Source organism: Sceloporus occidentalis, unplaced genomic scaffold, assembly GCF_023333645.1.
Source record: "Sceloporus occidentalis isolate IW3139 unplaced genomic scaffold, rSceOcc1.0.p SCAF_5, whole genome shotgun sequence".
NCBI classification, from domain to species: Eukaryota; Metazoa; Chordata; class Lepidosauria; order Squamata; family Phrynosomatidae; genus Sceloporus; species Sceloporus occidentalis.
Genome location: NW_028316985.1, coordinates 37,534,807 through 37,552,494, shown reverse-complemented (window position 1 = coordinate 37,552,494; position 17,688 = coordinate 37,534,807). Strand labels below are relative to the sequence as shown.

At 42.5% G+C, this 17,688-nt stretch overlaps 1 protein-coding gene across 2 annotated transcripts; it reads left to right on the top strand.

Annotated features, from left to right (window-relative positions):
- Nucleotides 1-1,210: 1,210 nt before the first annotated feature.
- TOB2 (transducer of ERBB2, 2) lies at nt 1,211-16,531 on the top strand. 2 transcript variants are annotated; one of them, XM_089523709.1, is made up of 3 exons: nt 1,211-1,597; nt 9,258-9,348; nt 11,579-16,531. In XM_089523709.1, the coding sequence occupies exon 3, from the start codon at nt 11,667-11,669 to the stop codon at nt 12,711-12,713; it is 1,047 nt and encodes a 348-aa protein (XP_089379835.1). In that variant the 5' UTR covers nt 1,211-1,597; nt 9,258-9,348; nt 11,579-11,666; the 3' UTR covers nt 12,714-16,531. The 2 variants fall into 2 exon arrangements, with proteins under 2 accessions (XP_089379835.1, XP_089379834.1); XM_089523708.1 differs by lacking the exon at nt 9,258-9,348.
- The last annotated feature ends 1,157 nt before the right edge of the window (nt 16,532-17,688 follow it).

Sequence of the window (17,688 nt, the reverse complement as noted above, 5' to 3'; positions counted from 1 at the left end):
CCACAATAAACCCTACAATTCCCAGGATTCCCCAGCATTGAGCCAGGACAGTTAAAAGTGGTCTCAAACTGGGTTACTCTTAAACTGGATTGTTTTGGGCCTAACTGAAAGAAGTTGGCAGTGTGAGCTTTTGTAGAACCAAGTCTACTTTCTCAGTTGCGTATGGAGTCTGCAAGTGAAATATCTGTTTGTCGAATGTATGGAGTTGACTTTTAATATACGTTTGGATGTGCTTCTATGTGGCTGATCATGTGCATGTTTCAATGTTTAACAAAACATTACACACACACACACACTGGATTATTTCTCTAGTGTAGATGCAGCCATAGGGTGGCTTACCTGGACTTTTCCTGGATGTGTCCTATATTTCAACCTCCTCTCCAGGAAGAATTTATTACACACACACATATATGGATGCAGCCATAGGGTGGCTTTTGTAGACTTTACCTGGACATGTCCTACATTTAAACCTCCTATCCAGGAGGACGCTTGGCACTACCATGAACTGCATCCACATTGGAGAAATAATCCGGTTTGAGACCATATATATATATATATATATACACACACACACACACACATATGGTCTCAAACCAGATTATTTCTCCAGTGTGGATGCAGCCTATGTTAGTTCCAAGTGTGCATATACATACATACATACATATATATATATATGATATACATATATAAATTTTATATATATATATATATATATATATATATGATATACATATATAAATTATATATATATATATATATATGATATACATATAAATTATAGATATAGATATATATATGTGTGTGTGATATACATATATAAATATTATATATATATATATATATATATATATAAATAAAAAATCTGCCCTGGCTCAAAGCTAAGGAATGTTGACTGTATGTGTCCATGTATATATCTATCCTCAGAAGATAGATATATATCTACTCAGAATGCCATAGCTTTGAACCATGGCAGCTGAAGCGGTCTGAAACCGGATCATTCCTCCAGTGCGGACGCAGCCTGCGTCAGCCCCAAGAAGCGTTCCATGTCGTTCAAGGCCTGTCCCTCCCTGGCAGCGCAAGGGTTAAGTCCGCCGAGGAGTGCCTGCGTTTGGCGAAGTAGTCCCGGCCGTCCCCTCCCTTGTCCTTTGCGGGGCGCGTCACTCTGGGTGTGGAGGAGGAGGAGATCCGTGCGCAGGGTTGCTAAGGGTGAAACTTTTCATTGACTTTGCTCACTTTGGGCCGGGCGAGGGAGGCTGCTGCAGGGTCCCTGCGGAGGGAAGGAAGGAAGGGAGGCAGGCAGGGAGGAAAGAAGGAAGGAAGGGGGCGCCCCAGCCACCACCACCACCCCCCTCCCCACCATCCCAGCTCTGGAAGTGTCACCCAAACAGCATCCAGTTCATTTAAAACCACAGCAGCAGCAACAGCCACAAAAAACCAGAAGGTCCACCGCCATTATTACTATTGCCACCATCATCCTCATCCTCAGCAAGAGCACTTTGTGAGAAAGGGAGAAGCTCCCAAGAAACAAGCCCCTGGAAGAAGAACAAGAAGCCTTTCCCAGCCCACCTTCCTCCCTGGTGCTGCTGTGAAGAACGAAGTAAGTGATGGAGGCTGGTGGCTGGGACTCAGGGGTGGGGCAGGGAGAGGGAAGCCAGGGACCCGGCCATCCCTGACTCTCCTTGGGAAACAAATTGGGTTAGGCTGTTTTTCAGAATACGTCTTCCATAGGAGAGAGAGCCCTGGTCCCTTCCTCTTTAGGCTTCTTGCTCGGTTTGGTTTGGAGGCTCCTTGGAAGGAGAGATGGGCAACTCATCTGATGTTTTTCCAACTCTTCGGAGAAGTAATACTGATAATGATAATAATAATGGAAATCCCTGCCTTCTTTCCTGCATTGTTTCCAGTGAGAGCCCTCTCAGTTTTGTAGGCTCAGTTGCCTTCCTCCTTTTTGTTTTCAAAATGAAAAAGAAAATCCCATTGGAATGCTTTCATCTTTTTGAAAAATAAACCCCCCCCCATGTTTTTATTTTAAAAAGGCTCTACTTAATACACATTTTTGCTTATCCTTTCTCTGTTTCAAGGAGGAGGAAGGTTGGAAGTGGCTCCAGGAAAAGGGCTGATATAGATACTCCAACCATTTTGGGGTTTTGTGGCTCATTTTTTGCTCCCAAAAACAATCCCAATAATTCCCTTCTAAACCCTTAATACAGTGCATTAAATACCCCCCTTTTTGGTTTAAAGGCAAAATAGAAGGGGCAGAGTCTGGTTCCATTTAGCTGTTTTTTGTTTGTCAAAGCCAGTCTGGGGGAAAAAGAAAGGAAGAAAAAGCACCAAAATGGGTTGTTTGGAAAGAAAGGGAATCGGAAGAGACTCTATTTGGAAGAAAGGAAGGCAAGGGAGAGCAGTTGGCTTCGTTTCACTTCGTTTGATCCAAGAGTGGAGCTGGCTTTGCTCAGGAAAAGATGGTTCCTGCTGCTGTGCTCGAACTTTCTTTCTTTCTTTGGCCTTTTTGGGGGGAGGAGGTTCAAATGCTATGAAACACACACCTTTTTAAATAACAACCATAGTGTGTTGTGATGTGTGTGTGTTGAGTGCCTTCCAAGTCATTTCAACTAATAATATGACACCCCATTATGAAAAGCTCTTTATTTATCCTCCTTCGACCCCCCTCAAATGATGGGGCTCCCCATTAAATTCCTCAATTACTTAATAGTTCCCCAATATTAAAAGTCACTGAGAGGGAGAGGAAAGGCGTTCATTCTTCATTCTTGATTTCAACAATGTTTCCCCATAGTTAAAACCATTGGGAAGGATGGACGAGTCCTTTATGATTTATTTACTCTTGTTCTCTCCTCTCGATGGTTTTAATAATGCCCCCCCCCTAATATTAAGCCAATGGGGAGCTTGAACAAGTTCTTTATTAATTCCTTATTTGTTTTGTTATGACTTGATAATGCCCTCCCCCCAATTATTAAAACCATTGAGAGGGTAGAAGAACAAGGTACTTGTGTTCTTTATTCTTCTTCGACCCTCTCAATGGTTTTAACAATAGGGAACTACTAAATCATTGAGAAGTAAACAGAGTTCCTTATTTATTCTTGCAATGGTTTTAACAATGGCTCCCTCCTTATTAAAGCCCTTGAGAAGGTAGAGCAGTTTCACCCCATTCGAGGCAAGGAGGGTGTCAGGGGATCATCATCATCATCATCGCCATTAATTACAGTATGAGGGTCATAATGTTTATTATTACTACTATTATTATGGGAATATGGCCCTGGGAAGAGCTGAGGGCCCTCTTGCGAGGAGGAGGAGGAGGAGGAGGAGGCCCAGAGAGACCCCAAAATGGAGGACGGGGCTTCGGGGCCCTCCCTGGGCCTCGGATTAAGGCGGAGAAGAGGGGGCAAAGGGCGGCCTGGGCCTCGAAGGCAAGCCTCGCCCGGGGCTGAAGGGAGAGAAAGAAGGTCAGGGCCGAATAACCTTCACTCGGACGCCTCCGTCCGTCCAGTCCTTCCCCAAGCAGTGCTGCCCTTTAAGAGACTTTGGACTTCAACTCCCAGAAGCCTCGGCCATGTTGGCCAATAGCCTGGGATTCTGGGAGATGGAGTCAAAGGGCGCTGTTTGGAGACCACTGCCTTAATAGGCCTTGCTCCTCAACGGGCCTCCCGTGAGGCTCCACTGAGGGAGGCCCTTCCTTCTTGGTGGAGGCACACTCTCTCAGCCTCAGAGGGAAGCCTCCTTGGAGCCAGTCTGTGGAGAGAGAGACCTTGTAGCCCCTTTTGAGACCCAGCTGAAAGAAATGGGCAGCATGAGCTTTTGTAGACCAAAGTCCACTTCCTCAGATGCATTTGGATATTATTATTATAATAATAATAATAGAGAGATCTTGTCGCACATTGGAGACTTAATTGAGAGAAAGAAATGGGCAGCGTGAGCTTTCCTAGGCTTCAGCCTACTTCCTCAGATGCATTTGGATCTGAGGAAGTAGACCTTAGTCTAAGGAAAGCTCATGCTGCCCATTTCTTTCTTTCAGCTGGTCTCAAAGGAGCTAGTTCTCTCTCCACAGACTGATTCTACAGACTGACACAGCTATAGCTTTGAATTCTTGGAACCAGTCTTGCCTGAGGGTCGCCATTAAATTTGAAGGCACCCAACCACAAACAACAACTGCAGGGCCTTGGCTTTGTGTGGCTCCTTCTCCTCCAAAATGGAGGCTGGTTCTCAAGGCCTTTGGGGGGCACTTGCCAGGCTAAAGACCCCCCCCCTCGTCCTGACCCTGTTTCTTTCAAGGAGGCAGCCCCTTAGCCTGATAAACATGTTTAAGGCTTGGGTTATTTTTCCTGTCAGTTTTCACAAAATGGAGGGTGGTCAGAAAATGCAAAGCAGGGGGAGATGCAAATATTTGCTTCCAAGGCAAAACAGAAGTACAGAAGAGAGGTTTTGCAAACATTTATTCAGTCTTCATGTTAAGCTTTGGTTGAAATGTCCTCCACTTTGTCCCAATCCCACAAACTTAGGGGGAGAGGGTCAAATGTAGGGACAGGGTGACCAGGCATCACAAAATCAATGGAGGAGATTCAAGGAAAACAAGAGAACCTTAATCAAAGCTGGGGGGGAAAAAACTCCACTCATATAAAGATAAATTCCTGCCTCTTAGTCGTGCTGAAAATGGAGGATGTTCAAGAAACTATGTAGGGTGTTACCAGTGTAAAGCATTGTAAAATGAAATATAAAAACATTTATATATAAATTCCTGCTTCTTAGTCATGCTCAGATTGGAAGACATTCAAGAAAATTATAGGGCATTACAGTTTAAAAGCTAAAAAAACATTCATTTCGATGTAAATTCATGCTTCATAGCCATGCTCAAAATGGAGGACGGTGAAGAAAAATGTAGAGCATTACAAAATAAAACCTTTAAAACGTTAATGTAAATGTAAATTCATATTTCTTTGCCTTGCTCAAATGGAGGACATTAAAGAAAACTGTAGGCCATTACAAAATAAAAGCTAAAAAAAATTAATATCAGTGTAAATTCATACTTCTCAGCCGTGCTCAAAATGGAGGACATTCAAGAAAAATGTAGAGCGTTGTAAAATAAAGCCTAAAAACATTAATATAAATGTAAATACATGCTTCTTAGCCATGTACAAAATGGAGGACATTCAAGAAAAAAATGAGAGGGCATGACTAAATAAAACCTAAAAACGCTCCTATAAATATAAATTCATGCTGCTTAGTCGTGCTCAAAATGGAGAATATTCAATAAAATTGTAGGGCATTACGAAATAAAAGCTAAAAAACATTCATAGAAATGTGAATTCATACTGCTTAGCTGTGCTCAAAATGGAGGACATTGAAGAAAAATGTAAAGCATTACAAAATAAAACCTAAAAAAACATACATACATACAAATTCATGCATCTTAGCCACTGCTCAAAATGGAGGACAATTTCAAGAAAAATGTAGGGCATTACCAAATAAAACCTTTAAAAAACCTTCATAGAAATGCACATTCATGCTTCTTAGCCCCTGCTCAAAATGGAGTGCATTTTGGAATTCTCTCCTGGACAGAAGGCTGAAATGTAGGACATGCCCTGGAAAAGGAGGAGTGAGGCAGGGGAGAAATGGAGTTGTTTTAGTGATAAGCCAACCATGCCAAATTGAGGAAAGGAGGGCAGAGAGCGCATGCGCCTTGGCATTTTCTGTCCTGAGTGTCACTGAGCAGGCGCTGCCTGTCTGGGCCAGGTTTGGCGCAAAGGATGTACGGAGAGAAGGGTAGTTAAAAGGCAAAGTAGGTCACTCGCCCAGAAGAGGAGGCCTTTTGCCAGAGTACCCAGTGTAACTCCTGGGATGTTCGCATGCAAGGATGGAGGAGGGGAGGCAGAGGAAATGGGCTTGCAGGTTTCCTGCACCTAAGGCCATTGGAGAGGCCTCATCTGCAAAACGGGGGGGGGGGGGGGGAACCTTTTGGAAGGAATAGAATTATAGAAGCTTGGAGTTGGAAGGAACCTGGGGGGGGTCATTTAATCCAACCCTTTAATACACTATTAAAGCACTCCTGAAAGAAAACCTGTATAACCTCTCTCTAAAGATCTCCAAAGAAGAAGAACCCACCACTGTCTGTTCCATGGTCAAACAGCTGACAGCAAATAAGTTTTTCCTAATGCCAGGGTGGCATAGTGGTTTGAAAGTTGGACTAGGACAATGGGAGGAGACCAGGGTTTAAATCCTGGCTCGGCCATGGAAACCCATTGGGTGACCTTGGGCAAGTCACAGTCTCTCAGCCTCAGAGGATGGCCATGGCAAACCCCCTCTGAAGAAACTTGCCAAGAAAACCCCCTTGATAGAGGAATGCCTTAGGGTAGCTATAAGTTGGAAACAGCTTGAAGGCACACAGCAACAACGTTTTGATTTAGTAGAAAAGAAAATAGTGATTGGGAAGGTAGAAGACAATAGGAAAAGAGGATGACTGCATTCCATAGGGATGGACTCCCATCAAGGAAAGGGATGTTTTTATATACACCAACCAGTAGGCAAATAAGCTAATTGGACCTGATCATTTTGGAAGAGATGGTAGCTACTACTTTGCCCTCAAGAGGAGGGAGGCCTGTGAGGGAGAAGGGCCTCCACTGGGCAAAGGGCACCCACAGCCTCCCCCCCCCCCAGAGGTTTCGGGCGGAGAAGAGGGTTGTGCAATTGTGATTGCAGAATGTTTCTCCCACCACCATTACCCTGCTTTCACTGACTCTTTGTGCTCAAAGACAATTACTTCAAATGAATTATTTACAAGGCAGGCAACTTCTCTGTTTGCTTTTTCTCTGGGGACCAGAGTTTGATTCCCGGCTTTGCCATGAAACCCACTGGTTGACCTGGGGCAAGTCACACCCTCTCAGCCTCATGGGGAGGCAGTGGCAAATCGCCTCTGGAAACCATGCCTTATAAGGAAAGACTTAGAGAGTTGGGTATGTTTAGCTTGGTAAAGAGACGGTTAAGGGGTGATATATGATAGCCCTCTTTAAGTATTTGAAGGAGTATCACATTGAGGATGGAGCAAGCTTGTTTTCTGCTGCTTTAGAGACTCGAACACAGAACAATGGATGCAAGCTCCAGGAAGAGATTCCACCTCAACATTAGGAGGAACTTCTTGACAGTAAGAGCTATTCGGCAGTGGAACACACTCCCTTGGAGTCTCCTTCCTTGGAGGTTTTTAATCAGGCTGGATGGCCATCTGTCGGGGCTGCTTTGATTGTGATTTCCTTCATGGCAGGGGGTTGGACTGGATGGCCCTTCTGGTCTCTTTCAACTCTATGATTCTATGATTTAAAATCTTGCCAATCCCATGATAGGTTTGCCTTAGGGTCCCCATAAGTCAGAAATGACTTGAAGGCACACACCAACAAAAACAAATTATTACTATCCCCTTGCAATAGGCAGCATCAGAGATCCGTTCTCTCAGGAGATAGTGATGCTGTGCTTTTTTGTTGGTGTTGGTTTATTTCTAAATAATTTTGTCTAGCAATGTGGCTATCAAGGTCATTACTTGATTATAGTTTTGTCCAAATTTATAAAGATACTTGGAAGTATTTACTCCACTATGATTGAATCGCCTTAGAATCTCAACAAACTTAGCTTGGCGTTTTCTTGGCACGATTTGTTCACATTTGTTTGCCATTGCCTCCTTCCCCTGAGGCTGAAAGCATGTGACTTGCCTAAGGTCATCCAGTGGATTTCGTGGCTGAACAGGGAATTGAACCCTGGTCTCCAGAATCCCAATGCTCAAAACCACTAGACCACGCTGGCACATTGTCTCTATAAAATACCTTTATGCCAGGATTTGTTCTAATGCTAAATCATAGCTGAATATTATGAAGTTTCTTATTTCATTTTATGTCTCATAGCTGTAATTAGAACGTGCAGAATAAATTGCTGCATACTCTGAAGACATTTTCATGATCATAGGTCGTCCTCAGATAGTTTTGCACCTTCATTAAGTTCTGTGAGAGAACAGCGATTCAGTGTTATGCTTTGCCACCTGTAATTTGTCCCCTGTGTAGGTTGCCATGTCTAGAGCCTGGGGGGGATTCTGACTAATGTAAAGCTTAATTTGCTTACAAGAAAGCAGTTGTACTGTTTTTCACATACAGTGGGCCCTTGGTATCTGCTGAGGTTTGGTTCCACAATACCCACTTCATGGATGCTCAGTTTCCAGTATGTATAGTAGGGTAGTAAAATGGTGTCCCTTACATAAAATGGCAAAATCAAGCTTTGCTTTTTGGATTTATTTTCTTTAATATTTTCAGGCTTTGCGTGGTGGAATTGGTGGATATGGATATTTTCTTTTCATGTGTATTTCACATGTAGAACATTTTTTCTAGAAGTTCTAAATTGTGTGAGCTCAGTTGGTATTCTGTTTGTGTGTGTATGTTAATGCTATATTGAAATGCTCTCGATTTTATATTAATATTAAAAAGCACTGTTTTTTTTAACCATTAGAAGGCTAGATACCTGTAGTTCTTTGTTATCTTCGTAGCCTGATAAGACACATCAAGCCTGCTCAAAGTACAAGTATACCTTTTCCCAGTTTTACTGGATGGGAACTGAGGGCCAAATTGACACATGAGCTATTCTGAGCATTTATCTTTCTTTTTTCCAGCTGCCAAAGGTCTAAGAGACAGATAGCCTATGCCTGTGATACAGCTTTAGTTTAAAAACAAAACAAAACTCTAAGATGGTTCTTGGGTCTAAAGTTTACAATCTAGTACAGTAGCCCCTTCAGTGGCACTTGCAAATATTGGAGTCCCCTTGAAAATAATAGTGCGCGCAGGCAAGTGCTGCCATTTTGTCCCTCCCCATTTGTTCCTTCCACAAAGAGCAAGACTACGGATTCCAAGTCCGCAAAAAGGGAGAGACAAATGTATACACTTGAGCCAAAATCCAGTTGGTAGTGCCAACTAGAAGAGGCTGACTCAATCAACAGCTGAGTTCTAAGTCAACACTTAAGCAGTCCTGTTGATTCATTGGGTCTGCTCTAGTTGGGACTAGTATTTGAATGTAAGCCTCATTTGGAAGAAGTCCCTCTTAAATTTCGTATGGCTTGAACCTATGCATAATATTTAGAAATAGCAATTGCTCAGTAATTTATTCAGAAGTAATGGTGAGCCCATAAACAAATAATGTTTATAACCTGAAAAATATATCTGTCTGTCACTTCTTTGTCAAAATCCTGTTAGTGTCTTACCTTTGCGCAATTTCCCCTACAGAAGTGGTTGGATTTTTGTCTGATGTTGAACATCTGTATGTGGCTCAACTTCGTGGGAGCAGAATTGTGCATGTTCTGTTGCACATGGACATGTATGTACATTCAGTTGTGCATTCTTGGCTCATTTGAACAGTGTTACCTTTCAGCATAAGAGTTCCATAGCACAATTCATAACTCTATGCAGAAATTTATGATACGTTGGGGTGGAGGATGTAAAGTTCGGTGTCCCTGTAAGAGATATTTAGTTGATGCCGTTTATGTTAAATTATGGCATCTTGGTTTTTAAATAATGATTACGGCATAAGAGTGCTGTGGCCTAGTAATATCAAGTTTCTTATCATACTTACCTCCTATCCTTCTAAACTTTTTACATTCTCAGGATAACTCAACTCACTGAAATGTGTGGTATATGAAATAGATGATGAAGTAAGCCATTCTGAGGTGCTATGGGCTTCCCTCCGGAGTTAAGCATCTTTTCTCAGTCAAGAGCATCTTTTAGGGGATGGTTCATTAGGCAGGAATCCATTAGAAACAGCCATCTCAAGGAGTTTCTAACATGAAAATGGTCTACCTCTAGCTAACCTTTCAGAAACTTGCAAAATTTTCTCCTGTGGCAATTTCTGTTTTTACTTTAAGGGGCATATTCAAAGAGCTGTGATAAAACCTCTCATGGTCTAGTAACTCTTGAAATACAAGCTTTGAAGTCTTGGGCTGCATTGTCAGCAGTCACTCCATGGTCATCAACATAATAGACTACATTTAGAGGGAGTTATCTGGAGATCTCCTGTATTAATGCATGCCATGTTGATGACACAGATTCAGCAAAATCCTGCGGATGTGTCTTCATCTATAGTTCAACGCAGGGTTTGGCTTTCATTTTACAACGTTTTAGGTAAAACATGAACCCTGCTATATCATAATAAAGTTCCATATTGCTCAGCATTTTATTGTCCACAGTGGCCAATAAAATAAAGAAGGTTATATGAAGGCAATGTCCTCTCTTACTGGCTTTATATTCAGAACCATGTCACCCCAACTTGACGATGTCTACTAATTGAATATAGCATCATGTAATATTTGCTTCTTGTTGGAAGTGAGAGAGAGGCCAGCTAGGTTGTAGGTTTTGCATCTACTCTGAGACGGAAGAAGCTTGATCTGGATACAAGTATTAGTATGCTTATAAAGTTTCAAAAATTAAAGGCAAACAAGCTGTCATAGATATTTGGGCATGGTGTGTAAAGCTGAATTTATTGTGATACCTTCCCTTTTTATTCCTCATACTATAAATAGCATTTTGGGGGACCTAGTTTTCCCCCATTTTTCTGGAGAAGTGAAACTTTCTTCTTGGCTCCAAATACTACACAAGAAGCAGTAGCATGAATTAAAAATAAAACCTGTAAAGTACATCCTTTAATCTTGCAGTTGGTACTTCTGAATGTTTTGTTTTTGTGTTGTAAACAATCCTATAGGAGCAGAAAAATAGTATGGTTCTGGCTAAGCTGCCAATTAAAACTGGATGTTCTACATTTTGGTTGGAAGAAGATGATGCATGCAACTTTAGTTCTACATAGCCTCCAAGTTCTCTTCTGCCTTTTGTGGGCATCCCAAGCACCTCCAGCCTACTTTTCCCATCAGAATTGGAATGTTTGCAGTCTGATCTTGAATAAGGAAGAAAAAATGATGTTTAGAAAACTGATACTCTGCCTCACAGGTCACGTAGTACTTGCAGAGTACACTGTTGGTTGCCAGAATGTACATGAGTGTGTTTCTTCTTTATTGGTCTGACTTGAGATCAGTAGATACTTAATTCCATATGTTTTGTCTTCTTGTAGCTGTCCTAAGAAGAGATAGCTGTGTGGTAGTTTTTTTTTTAATTAACTTATTATTTGGATATCAAAGATGGGTGGTGTTACCACCATGGTAATCTGCATGATGTTAATAATATGTTTATCTAACAAAAGATAAGGAAGTATTATTGAATATAAAATCTTTAACGTTGCCAGATATAGCACTGGATACTGAAGAAGCAATTTCTGGTGTATTAAGATTTTCTTAACAGCTTAGGTACGAAAATGGGCTTCTTCATCAGGCAAGATGTTACAAACCAAACAGAATGGGGGAAAACAATTGGAGATGTTAGTCAGATGCCTGCATGTTGTTTCAGTCCTTAGTAAAGATCTTTTGTGTATGCTATTAGGTAACTGGTAGTTGTCTAACTGTTGTTCTGGCTAATATTTGAATTACTTTAAAATATAAAAATTGTGTTACAAAGTAAAACATTCCATATTTACATCTTGTCTTTATTTCTCTTATCTTTTCCAGAATTTTTTTTGAAGCCAAAATCCGTCTATGTTTGTGTCTTTTGTCTATTTTTAATATACTGCCCTAAGTTGTTTGCTGTGAAGGGAGTATGCATCTGGAGATCAAAGTTGCTCTGAACTTCATCATCTCATACCTGTATAACAAGCTTCCACGGAGGCGGGCTGATCTGTTTGGGGAAGAGCTAGAGCGGCTGCTAAAGAAGAAGTATGAAGGCCATTGGTACCCAGAAAAACCTCTGAAGGGTTCTGGCTACCGCTGTGTTCATATTGGGGAGACTGTCGACCCTGTAGTGGAGATGGCGGCCAAGCGGAGTGGACTGGCAGTAGAGGATGTGCGAGCCAATGTCCCTGAAGAACTGAGTGTCTGGATTGACCCATTTGAGGTCTCTTACCAGATTGGTGAGAAAGGGTCAGTCAAAGTCCTTTACTTAGATGACAGCGAGGGCTGCAGTGCAGCTGAGCTGGATAAAGAAATCAAGAGCAGCTTCAACCCTGATGCTCAGGTGTTTGTCCCCATTGGAAACCAGGACAACTCCTTGTCCAATTCTCCATCCCCATCTTTTGGCCAGTCACCCAGCCCTACGTTCATACCCCGATCTGCACAGCCCATTACCTTCACTACTGCCACTTTTGCTGCCACAAAGTTTGGCTCAACTAAAATGAAGAAAGGCGGAGGAGCCGGAACAAGCACCAGTGGTGCAGGGGTTCCACCACCACCACCGCAGCAGCAGCAGCAGCAGCGCCTAGCCCGGTCCCCAACCAACGGCCTGCTGAAGCACAAAGGCCTCTCCCTGTCTATGCATTCTCTGAACTTCATTGGGGGCAATCCGGCCTCACAGTCTCAGCTCTCCCCCAATGCCAAGGAGTTCGTTTACAACGGTGGATCACCCGGAGCCAGCAGCCTCTTCTTTGATGGTGTAACCACTGAGAACCAGGCAGGTGGCATACCTCCAGCATCCCAGTTCAGTGCCAGTGGAGGCAGCAGCAGCAGCAGCTTTGATATGGCTCAGGTCTTTGGTGGAAGCACTAATAGCCTCTTTCTGGAGAAGACACCCTTTGTTGAAGGACTCAGCTACAATCTGAACGCCATGCAGTATCCCAGCCAGTCGTTCCAGCCAGTGGTTTTGGCCAACTGATCACCATGAGAGTATTCTGGGGAAACAACTTCCAAAAAAGAGAAAAAATAATTAGAAATATTTGATATCTTATAAATATAGCTTCTTGGAAAGAGAGAAACCCTGATTCGTTGTGTCATGCCAGGGAGCGCTGCTGAAGCACTGATATATTTTTTTTACAGCTCATATCCTGTACTCTTTCCTACCCACTGTTGTATGTTTAATAACAGAAGTTATTCTTCTCGGTTCAGCAGTGGTGGGAATTGGTGTCACTTTAAGATTTCCCATGCTACTTCACGGAACTGGTTCTCAAATATGCTTGCTGCAAGGGTGGCCTTCTTGAGTGTGCTGTTGTGTCCCTCAAGTCCAGATGTTGTGATTATTTTCCCTCATTTTGAAGTGGCCTGGGTTGGGGAGGGAAATGGATTTAGATGGTTTCTGGATGTGTGATGTTTCAAGCATTTCAGAGGAGGGGGAGGGACATGGAGTCTGCTTCTGTTATATGTGATGAATGGCATAGATGGGGGGAAAGCAATTGTTTCTTGTAGATGTCAGATTTCATACTTCTGTTACAGCACAGGAGTAGAACAAAGTTCTTGGTTTCTTTTTTGCCTGTGTGAACTGGTAAAGGCAGGGTCTTAACAGTGAAAATGCTACTTCCTTGAAACCCCTTCCAGCTCCAAAGGAGCATTACAGTGGGCAGCACTGTAGCCTCTGGGACAGTTCTTTGCCTCATATTTCCTGTTACATGTCCCATTTGCTCCTTTTTTCTAACCTCTTAAGAGTCCAGGGCAAAGTAAACCCTTTGAGAAACTCAGACGTAATGTCAGTTGCTAATGCTATTGTGTATAAATAGGTCTCTAGATTGCAAACACTCCTGATTTGTAAGAAAAATTGATCCATATACCTTGCACTCTCTTTCAAGAGTAGGAGTGAATGCTGGCTTCCTGCAGTTTTTGTGCCTGAGCAGCCCCCATTGATGTTCCTCTGGACCAAGCAGCTAGGTTTAATGGGGTTCTGAACTCTTCTGTTGATAGCTGAGTGTTTGGTTACTAGTTCCCATGGAAAAAGGTAGCTCCCTTGTTTTTGAATATTGTATAGCACTATTTTTGGCTGGGAAGAGGGAGTTACAGTGCAGACTGCTTTCTGGATGGATGGCATGAGGGTTTGCACTTTGAATTTTGTGTGTCTTAGGACATTTGACCAAAAACCTTATGACTTTTCGTTTGAAAGGAAGCAGGAATTCTGGTACACAAGAAGGCCCTTGATATCTAAATCTAGTGCAGCATGGATTTCTTCCATTTCAGGACTCTGGAAAGCAGGATAGAGGGGCCTGCTGTAGAATTTCCAAGTGACTTAAGTGATGGCAGGAAGACAGTGTTCTCTGATGAATGTAGAATCTCTTTTGCTGATGAACTAGGAAACCTGATGGTATTCCTTGCACCTCCCCTTTTTTCAGCAGGGAAAATAGCCTGGGAAACAGGATAGTAGTGGCCTTCAAGTTGAGTGTTTTGCAGATGAGTTAACAAAATCTGCCTTTGGCAGCAGACATTTCCCTATCTATGCCTTGTGAGATGATTACTAAATGCCAAGAACTACCTAGCTATGGTCATAAAGGGTGAGAGTTCTTTTAGGGCAGAGATGGTTTACAGGGAACCTGGGGGCTGTGTGCAGTACTTGAGCCCCCTGTTTTGTCATGAGGGAAGCTGTCACCCCAAGCTGTTCTACCACTGGCAAAATTGGTGTCATCATAGTGAGTGGCGCAAGCACTAAATACACCTTTTTTCTCTCTCTTTCTGCTATACACCATTGTAAAAATCCCAGCAATTTTGCTGGAAAACAGGAAGTGGCGAGTAACATCTGGATTCCTAGCAAAATCGGTGTCCCAAGCACTATGCCAAATTCTGTGGAAAGGTGGAGCTGTTTGTGGTTGTGTTGTTTCTGATGACAGCAAATTTGACAGTGGGGGACAACACCCCGGCAGGAGAGCAGTGCAGCACCACAGCCGGAAGAACTTGTCCATCTCTGCTTTGAGGTAGTGGCAGTGAAGACAGGTAGAAACTAGGGTTGTGAATTGCAATCTCTAAGTATTCTCTCCACTTCCTTCCCCTTCTCTTTTTATGTTGTCTACAGTGAATAATGGTTTGGAATGTGTAAAGTCTTGTCACTTCACCTTTTTTGACAAAGTCATATTGGGCAGATAGTCTACAATCTGCTCTACTTGAACTCTCCAGTAACTTGACAGGAGACTTCCAAGTTCCCACTCCTCCTCCCAAAGCTAAGCTGAAAATTCCTGCAGGATTGTGTATGAGCCTTAACTGCCGTAAGCATTTTGCCCTCCTGTGAAGTCTTTGATGCACTAAAAATTGGGATGTAGCACACGAAGATGGTCTCTTGCTGAGGCCACATCACACAACTGATAATGCAGGAAATCTTCTCAGTGTGCCCCCAAGTTGAGCCTTTTGTTTATTTGCCCTTCCCTCCTCTTTGCTGGGCTAAGAAACAGGACACTAAAGTGATCTCAGCACTTTGCCTATTTTCTGTGATCCACTCAGTAGATGAGGAGAGAAGACACTATTGGGCAGTGATGGGGTGGATGACATTTGATGGGGCTAAAAGTAAAAAAAAAAAAAAAAAAAAAACCTCACAAGACACTTAGGACCCTTTCAGGAAAGGCATGTGTGGTTTTTCTCCCCTGTTCTCTTCCCCTGCAACATTACCACTGCCACCCGCTTCCCCCTCCAGAGTGTACTGTAGACTGACTGTCAAGCTCTAACACTGGATTTGAACCATTTCTCCCTCTAAAGAGAGCTGCTGGCTTCCTATCCACCTGGCTTAATCTCCTTTGATGACTTAGTCCTGCAGCAGAAAGCTGCTGAGGTGGGATTATGTATCCTTCTAAAGTGTAGTATATTGGAGGGAGAGAGGAAACCTCACTAGCACCTGCAATGTGTGATATCCCGTCACCACTTTATCCTGCTAATTGCTTTTTGAAAAGAGAGTCTGCATACACAAGGAGGAAAAGGAGAGGGACCAACCTCAGTTTCCTAAAGGAATACATACCGTGCTTCAGAAGCATTTCCAGTGCTGGCGACAATGAAACTCATGGCCTCTTTTTTGGTCTTGTTGTCTCAAGAGTTAGACGTTCAGCTTCAATTTTATTTTTAAAACCTGCACTAATTTACCTGGTTTCTTAGGAAGAAAAAGAGATTTTTTTTAACTTTTATTTTTATGGGTTTGTGTTAATTTTTTTTTGTTTGTTTATATTGAATAATTTGCTACATTTGTAAAATGTAAGAGGTATATATAATATATGTATATTTCTAACGTAAAAAAGAATTGAAAACTTTCTTTTCAAGATTTTTTCTTAGAGGTGAGAGAGAGAAAAAAATATTTTTTCAGGAAAATTTTAAAAAAGCAGCAGTGAAAGCTCCTTTCTCCCCTCGACTCCCTCCTTCCTGACCCTTTTTGAAGAGTGAATCAACAACATGTGATCCTAGAAGATGGATGGACGCAAAAAAGACAGAATTATGTATGTTTTTTAATGCAGAGGTCCATGCTGTTCTTGGTTTTTTGTTTTGGTTAATTTTTTGTTTTTACAGGCAGGGGGCCATTGAGTAGGGATCCAGAGGGGGTTTCTTTTCTTTCCTTTTTCCTTTTTTCTCTAGCGAAGGAGGAATACAATCAGAGTTTTGTATTCAGAATGTTGTGCAATATTTTGGAACAGGACATTGGCGTGTCTAGAGATTTAGTTAAAAACAACAAAGGTTGATCAAATCTGTACAGTTTCTATTGTTCCAGATTTTTTTAAGTTTGTATTAAAAGCATGATATATAATAGTCTCTTGTTCCTGTCATTTGTGCAAGGGTATTCCAAGTTTGTAGACTGGGCAATAGACTTCTGACATACACTGTTGTGGTGTGGCCTGTAACCCTGGCATCTGCAATATACTGCTTTCTCCTTCCAGGACTAAACAAAATGGATGAGCTTGGGAACAGTAGTAGTTTCCTCTGTAAGGGCTGCCTAATGGCAGTCTGGTCATGTTTTGCAGTGCAAGTGTTCTGTTGGCTGAACGCACAGGCACAGTTGATGACCTTTTGTAGGGAGTGATACTTAATCCCAACATTGACAAAAGTGGTGACACTGAATCAAGGCATTCCCCACTCTTTTACTATTACCTGTATGCAATGGTTGGGAATCAAATATGTTGAAAGAAAGAAACATCATTGTTCTGTTGTTGCAGGAGATAGAAGCCATAACCCTGCTGGTGATAATATTGGCATTAACATCCATATTCCCTGTACTTAAATAGATATTGCAGAATGAGGCAGCCAAGAACTTGTACAACTCCCTCCCCAGTACAACCACAGTTGGGTAGGATGCACTCACAACTAGTTATTTACTAAGGGAGCAGGAAGGTGCCTCAACACCATCTGTCTGCAGTTGAGTAGCCAGGGGGAGGGAGAGCAGTCATTCTCGTGAACCTCCAGAATTATGCTGTGTGCATTACAAAGAAAGACAGCTGTTGTCCATCCCTTTTCTCAGTTGCCCAGCTAGAGTCCTGCTCCCTCAGCCACTAGTTGCTTGTGGAGATGTCTCCTGGTGCAGTCGTGTTTCATTGTGGGCTCAGAATGGAGAAGTCAAGCCTAGTAACATCAGCACCTTGCCAGAGTAATGTGCTTAACAAGCTTAGAATATACAGTGCTCCAGTAACCTGGCAGAAGGACTAACAAGTCCTAACATGTCCGCAGAAACTCTTAGACAGTTTCTCCTAAGACAGGGTGTGAGGTTGTAGTGGAGTCCTCTATTAAGAAGGGTATTTAGAGACTGACTCATAGGGAAGGAGACTGCACGGAAACCACACTGTCAATGCGAAGTGCTGGTGTGTCTTGTTTGCTGCTGTTCCCTCACAAGGCAGCAGTCATTTGCACCATGAGTCAACCATGGAGGAAGGGGAAGATGGGCATGACTGAAGAAAAAGGCTGATGTGGTAGCA